The following is a 7,826-nucleotide window of genomic DNA, read 5'->3' as shown; positions in this document are numbered from 1 at the left end:
GACAAGTCACCAGGTCATCACAGGGCTGAGACATAGAGACAAACAACCATTCACACTCACATTCACACCTACGGTCAATTTAGAGCCACCAATTAGCCTAACCTGCATGTCTTTGGACCGTGTGGGAAACCGGAGCACCCGGAGGAAACCCACGCAGACACGAGCAGAATATGCAAACTGCACACAGAAAGGCCCTCATCAGCCGCTGGGCTCAAACCCAGAACCTTCTTCCTCTGAGACGACAGTGCTAACCACAACACCACTGTGCCACCCCTTGTGCATTACACTGTAATCTAATTTGATTTTTTCTTTAGAAAGAAAGAATGAAAGTCCCACATGGCTCAGTATTTGGTCTGTTGTTTGGTGCTCGAGCATAAAGTGCTCAATTTTTCATATATTTTCTGCATTTATGATTTTATTTACAAAAATAAATTATTACACTGTGAAATATAGTACTTGCTAAGCTAGTGTAATCAGCCCAACAGTTTGGTCACATCAACACCAGAATTGGCACCAAACTCCAACTCCCATGTTGACACTCTCACGTTCACATTCACCCGACTACTGATCACACACACCTGAATTCAATCACACATCATCTCCAAAACATACGCCAAACACACACCTACTGCGAAGTCGACTCACTGGCCACTTTATTAGGAACACCCCACACCACACGTTGTTTGATGCGGTTCTCTAATCAGCCGATCCCTTGACAGCAGCACAATGCATCAAATCATGCAGATACAAATCAAGAGCTTCAGTTAATGTTCACAACATTCAAGCATCAGAATGGGAAAATTTGTGATCTCAAAGTGTGACTTTCTTTCACTGTGGTATGGGTGTTGGTTTGAGCCAGATGGACTGCTGGTTTGAGTGTTTCAGAAACTGCTGATCTCCTGGGGTTTTCACACACAACAGTCTCGAGCGTTTAAACAGACAGAATGGTGCGAAAAACAAAAAACATCGAGTGAGTGAGTGAGCGACAGTTCTGTGGGTGGAAACAAACGCCTTGTTGATAAGAGAGCTCAGAGGAAAATGGGCAGATTGGTTTGAGCTTTTTGGCCAGGAAGGATATAGTAACACTTTACAACCGTGGTGAGCAGAAAAGCATCTCAGCATGCAACAGCAGAACAACACATCGGGTTCCAGTCCTGCAGCCAAGAACAAGTTCCTATTAAAGTGGCTGGTGAGTGTGTATGCGCTGTCTTCTTGTACCAGTTGTTACCAAGTCTTACTATTCATTTACTGTTATCCCGGTCTTGCTCGTGTGCTGATCACCTGACCTTTGCTTCCAACTTGACCTTGATTACGGATTACATCTTTGTCCTGTTTGCCAACTTTAATAAAGCTCTGTACACCTGCACTTGCATCCGTACCTGCATTCCTGACACATTTATTTCAAGCTACACAAGTGACAATACATCTACCTTCAATGTTCATGCTGTAAATACACATTGAAATGTCACACACATTCACATTACATTATCTCTAGCCGCTTTATCCTTCTACAGGGTCGCAGGCAAGCTGGAGCCTATCCCAGCTGACTACGGGCGAAAGGCGGGGTACACCCTGGACAAGTCGCCAGGTCATCACAGGGCTGACACATAGACACAGACAACCATTCACACTCACATTCACACCTACGGTCAATTTAGAGTCACCAGTTAACCTAACCTGCATGTCTTTGGACTGTGGGGGAAACCGGAGCACCCGGAGGAAACCCACGCGGACACGGGGAGAACATGCAAACTCCACACAGAAAGGCCCTCGCCGGCCCCGGGGCTCGAACCCAGGACCTTCTTGCTGTGAGGCGACAGCGCTAACCACTACACCACCGTGCCGCCCCCATTGAAATGTGAAATAGAAATATTTAAAACCATGGTATGCCCAGCACACCGCGAGTTGGCCTAGTGGTTAGCGTATCCGCCTCTCGATTGGGAGATTGCAAGTTCTACTCACGGTCAGGGTCATACCAAAGACCATCATAAAAATGGTGCCAAGTGCTGTCTGTCTGTATCACATCTGGCAATGCAGATGCGAGTGGGGAGTCAAACTCTCGTGGTTACCAGAGGATTAGCCCCCCACTGTAACCCTCGCTATGTAATAGGTGAGAGGCTGAGGGCTATGGAGATTGGCGCCACATGGCGTGGGAAGGAACTTTGATGTCCAGCACAGTCATACACTGGGATTAAATTTGCAAACCATCAAAACTGGATTATGGTGATTACCTCTTGTGTCTTTGGACAGCGATTCAACTAAAAATGAAATTTACAGCTTCTTTTTAGAAATATGTTGATCAGAGTAACCAGTGTGCGTATGTGTGTGCCATTTTCCCTGATGAAACTCCTTTTCCATTTTTGTTCCCTGAACAGAATTATGGGATTGTCTTTCCCATAAATGAGATACGCAACACTCCTGCAAATGCATCCAAAATAAGGACATCCTGTAGTTAAATGTCCATCCTTTTGAAGGGATCATCTGGATTTTATCTGGGACTGACAATCTTTCTGAAGTGTCCATTATAACAATATTGTGTGTGTTGAATATTGCTATATACAGTATTACATAACTGATAATCCCTCAAGGCTCAGTAATGGGTCCTCTGGTGTTTCTAATCTTAGGGAAAAAAAACATGATTAGCTCACACAGTTCCTCTCTCTACAGTACTCTCTACGGGGATAACCGGCATCTTTGCATCTGCCTTTTAGAAATTAATTAACTCGTACACCTTTGCATGTCCTGACAAGGTCTGTCATTTTCAGATGATGAAATTTTACCTTTAGTTTAAGCGTAACCTGAGGGATTAATCTACGTCAATCTAAAGCCCCCTGATGTGAAGCCTTAGGCGTTAACTCTCCAGCTCTTAAATATGTATTTAATCATCTGCACTGAATTTATATCTCACCTTGGATGAGAAATAATCGCATTTAAACGATTACTCTACAAATGGCCAAAAGTATTTAGACACCTGACCATCACACCTTTGCACTTGTTGAACATTCCTTTCCAGATTCAGTCCCATGTTGGTGTTATAATAAGCTCCACTCCTCTGTTAAGACTTTGTCATCCTGGAACAGGTTTTTGCCTCGTAGTTCCAGTGAAGGGAAAGTGTAATGATATGACATACAGGGACGTTCTGTACAGTTGTGTGATTCCAACTTGTGGAAAAAGTTTGAGGAAGAACCATGAATGGTCAAATGTCCAAAATTAGAATACAAACAAAAGGAATAACATACTATGAATACACTACACTAATTAACAAGCCTTTTATAGTTAAAATACACTTAATTTTAAATCAAATACAACATAATACACACTTATTAACAACTATAAAATATACCAGTCATCTGTCTTAGTCACAGCAAAAAAGTTTAGGTGAGCAGGATGTTTTTTAAATGCTATGGCTCCAGACATTGTGATTTTTGGTCCTCTTTTTTTTTGGTAGTGGTTAGTGCTGTCGCCTCACAGCAAGAAGGTCTGGGTTCGAGCCCCGTGGCCGGCGAGGGCCTTTCTGTGCGGAGTTTGCATGTTCTCCCCGTGTCCGCGTGGGTTTCCTCCGGGTGCTCCGGTTTCCCCCACAGTCCAAAGACATGCAGGTTAGGTTAACTGGTGACTCTAAATTGACCGTAGGTGTGAATGTGAGTGTGAATGGTTGTCTGTGTCTATGTGTCAGCCCTGTGATGACCTGGCGACTTGTCCAGGGTGTACCCCGCCTTTCGCCCGTAGTCAGCTGGGATAGGCTCCAGCTTGCCTGCGACCCTGTAGAACAGGATAAAGCGGCTACAGATAATGAGATGAGATGAGATGAGATGAGATGAGATGAGACATTAACACTAATGTCTCCACATAGTTGCTTTCTGTCTACCTGGGAAATTTTATAGTTGTCAAGTATTAACCATGATTTCTGTTAGGTAGGTTACAGCATTTGAGTCACTTGCGTTCAGAGGGCTTTTTTTTTCCAGATGACAGCTAGTCACCAACGAGCTATTAAATATCTCAACATCAGTTCTTTAATGCATTTAAGGCTTTGTTTTGATCCTCTAATCCTTTAGGGAGTATGTTCATGTTTTCTCGTGTCTGTGTGAGTTTCCTCAGGGTTCTCTGGTTTCCTCCAATATCTGAAAAACATGTACATGGACTTGCGAAAGCTAAATCACCCCTAGATGTGAATGAGCATTTGTGTGTGTGTGTATGTGTGTGTGTGTCTAGACTGGCATTCCATCCAGGCTGTATTCCTGCCCCACCCCAGGACAGTCTTATTTATTGTTTTATTCAAGATGAATGACTGTATAAAGGAATATAGTATTGTTATTGTGTAATTTGTGTGCACCCTATTACACTACATCTTTTTAATATCTACGGAGCCCTAAAGTCCCGAAAGGTGATATTTGTTTATCTTGTACACACAAGTTTTAATCTTGTGGGAACAAGTTATTATCTTGATATTTACAAGATTTTTTTAATCTTGTGCACACAAGATAATTATCTCAGTATTTACAAAAAAATGTATCTTGTGCACATAAGATAATTATCTTGATATTTAGAAGCATTTTTATCTTGGCCGCACAAGATCATTAGCTTGATATTTACAAGAATTTTTATCTTGTGTGCAAAAGATCATTATCTTGATATTTAGAAGCATTTTTATCTTGTGCGCACAAGATCATTATCTTGATGGTTAGATGATTTTTTTTTTATCTTGTGCGCACAAGATCATTATCTTGATATTACAAGAATTTTCACCTTGCGCAAAGATAATTATCTTTATATTTTCAAGAATTTTTATCTTGTGCACACAAGATAATTATCTTGATATTTACAAAAAAGTATCTTGTGCGCACAAGATAATTATCTTGATATTTATAAGTATTTTTTATCTTGTGCGCACCAGATCATTATCTTGATATTTACAAAAAAGTATCTTGTGCACACAAGATCATTATCTTGATATTTACAAAAAAGTATCTTGTGCACACAAGATAATTATCTTGATATTTACAATAATTTTTTATCTTGTGCGCACGAGATCATTATCTTAATATTTGCAAAAAAATTATCTTGTGCGCACAAGATAATTATCTTGATTTTACAAGAATTTTCACCTTGCGCAAAGATAATTATCTTGATATTTAGAAGAATTTTTATCTTGTGCACACAAGGTAATTATCTTGATATTTACAAAAAAGTATCTTGTGCGCACAAGATATTTATCTTGATATTTACAAGAATTTTTTATCTTGTGCGCACCAGATCATCTTGATATTTACAAAAAAAGTATCTTGTGCACACAAAATCATTATCTTGATATTTACAAAAAAGTATCTTGTGCACACAAGCTCATTATCTTGATATTTACAAGAATTTTTTATCTTGTGCGCACAAGATCATCTTAATATTTGCAAAAAAATATCTTGTGCGCACAAGATAATTATCTTGATTTTACAAGAATTTTCACCTTGCGCAAAGATAATTATCTTGATATTTAGAAGAATTTTTATCTTGTGCACACAAGATAATTATCTTGATATTTACAAAAAAGTATCTTGTGCACACAAGATAATTATCTTGATATTTACAATAATTTTTTATCTTGTGCACACAAGATCATTATCTTAATATTTGCAAAAAAGTATCTTGTGCGCACAAGATAATTATCTGGATTTTACAAGAATTTTCATCTTGTGCAAAGATAATTATGTTGATATTTACAAGAATTTTTTTATTTTGTGCACACAAGATCATTATCTTGATATTTAGATCAAGTCAAGTCAAGTTTATTTTAATAGCGCTTTTAACAATAGACATTGTCGCAAAGCAGCTTTACAGAATTTGAATGACTTTAAACATGAGCTAATTTTATCCCTAATCTATCCCCAATGAGCACGCCTGTGGTGACGGTGGCGAGGAAAAACTCCCTCAGATGACATGAGGAAGAAACCTCGAGAGGAACCAGACTCAAAAGGGAACCCATCCTCATTTGGGCAACAACAGACAACATGACTATAACATTAACAGTTTTAACATGAAGTCAGTTTCGTTGCTGTTATAAACTCTTCATTGATGGAAACTTGAGTGCAAAACTGTTCATGACAACCGCAGTCCCAAAGTTAGCAAGTCAACTGTAGTCCTCAGCCATAAAAGCATTACTGTAAGAGTCCAGAGCGTCCTCCAAATGCGACTTTCAACTTTCCATATGGGGCCGAACTCCACAGGAGCGATGTGATGAGATTTCAACCAGATGTAGGGCATCAGGATGGATCAGGCAGGTCACCTGGATCAGTAGAAACAGTATACATTTTGCACTGAGGGCAAGCAGGACTGCGGCAAAACAACTATGAACGGCATAACTAAAAGGGAAAAAGCTAGATATCTTGATATTTAGATTATTATTTTCTATCTTGTGCACATAAGATCATTATCTTGATATTTACAAAAAAAAATCTTGTGCACACAAGATAATTATCTTGATATTTATTTTTATTTTGTGCACACTAGTGCATGCAAAATACATTTTAAATATCTTGTAAATATCAAGATAATGATCTTATCACCTTTCAGGAGCTCTGGAAATGTCCATAACAATCACACTAATGTTTTCGACACTAATCCTTCCAGCAGTAGTGTGAGTGTGGGCCAGTGCGTGGTGCGCATGCGTAGGGAAAATCATAACTCCAGTCGGGAAAGTGAAGAAGAGGAAACTCTGCTCTCCCGTGTGGACGTCGCGATTACGTCACGGGAAGTCAGTGTGATCCCGGAAGTAAAGATGGCGACTACCTACGAGAGATTTAACCTGTAAGTTGCGATGTATTTATGAGTTCTAAAGTCCAAAAAATGAAGCTGAGCGGTCTGTAATTGTCATTATTCACTTCCTCAGTGCTGTTTTGTCTGTACCGGAAGTGTTTCGGCGTGTTTTTCCGCTTTAAAGTAGGCGCTGTAGTTGAGGTCCCTGTTTCTGTCCTGCACTGCTGAGTCTCAGAGTCCTGGCTGCTCTTCTGACAGCTTTAATTTAATTTAATTAAGCCAAATTCAGAGCTTTTACAGCTGAGTGAACTTTAACAGCGACTTTATTACACTCTGATGAGTGTTTACTTCACTTCTGGTTGTTGTTCCATAATCAGGATCTGAAATGCAGTGTTTTTGTTTTTATAAAGTCCTGCAGTCCACTGTGATCAACTGTTTCAGTCATTTGCATGTTTTTCTTTTATTTCTGGAAGATACTTTTGTCGTCATTTTTGTCTGTGATGGCAGACAGGGTTATAGTGTCTAAATACACTGCACCACTGTACATTTAATATGTGGGGGTTAAAACATTTGGGCGTGTCCCATTTACAGGAGAACAGGCGAATCCTGAAGTTGTTCAGGTTATTTTCCAATAACATTTTATTTTGAAGTGTTGGCTCGTCTTGTATGATGGCAATTTGTCAACATTAACAATAGTTTGTTTATTAAAGAATGACTCCTCGTCTTTTTTAATCCATTTAGAATTACATGACGGAGTAGATGAACTGCAGGTAATATGATAACCGGTTTATTTCTGTTTTGGGATGAAACATCACCAAAACTTTTTCAAAGCCTGACACTTGGTGTGTTAGAAAAGCATATTTTACTAGCAAACATCTCTGCAAGGTTATAATGTTAATACGTTTAAAACATTTTCAACATCATTCTGGTGAAGTTTATGCAAAATGAGTTGGTTCCTGTTCTCACTATTACAGCAGCTGGAAACCTCCCGGTCCCCCCTCCCCCCCTCGGTCCCCCCCCCCCTCCCCCCCTCGGTCCCCCCCTCCCCCCCTCGGTCCCCCCTCCCCCCCTCGGTCCCCCCT

The 7,826-nt window shown here is 39.9% G+C and overlaps 1 protein-coding gene across 1 annotated transcript in view; it reads left to right on the top strand.

Annotated features, from left to right (window-relative positions):
- Nucleotides 1-6,732: 6,732 nt before the first annotated feature.
- The window catches only part of sacm1la (SAC1 like phosphatidylinositide phosphatase a), a 51,396-nt gene continuing 50,302 nt past the window's right edge, over nucleotides 6,733-7,826 (top strand). Inside the window, exon 1 of the mRNA XM_060904660.1 lies at nucleotides 6,733-6,795. Within this exon, the coding sequence (XP_060760643.1) occupies nucleotides 6,767-6,795 (29 nt within the window). The 5' untranslated portion in view covers nucleotides 6,733-6,766. The remainder of the gene's footprint in view (nucleotides 6,796-7,826) is intronic.

The sequence above is a fragment of the Neoarius graeffei genome, chromosome 22, assembly GCF_027579695.1.
Source record: "Neoarius graeffei isolate fNeoGra1 chromosome 22, fNeoGra1.pri, whole genome shotgun sequence".
Taxonomy (NCBI): domain Eukaryota; kingdom Metazoa; phylum Chordata; class Actinopteri; order Siluriformes; family Ariidae; genus Neoarius; species Neoarius graeffei.
This window is presented reverse-complemented; position numbering and strand designations above follow the sequence as displayed.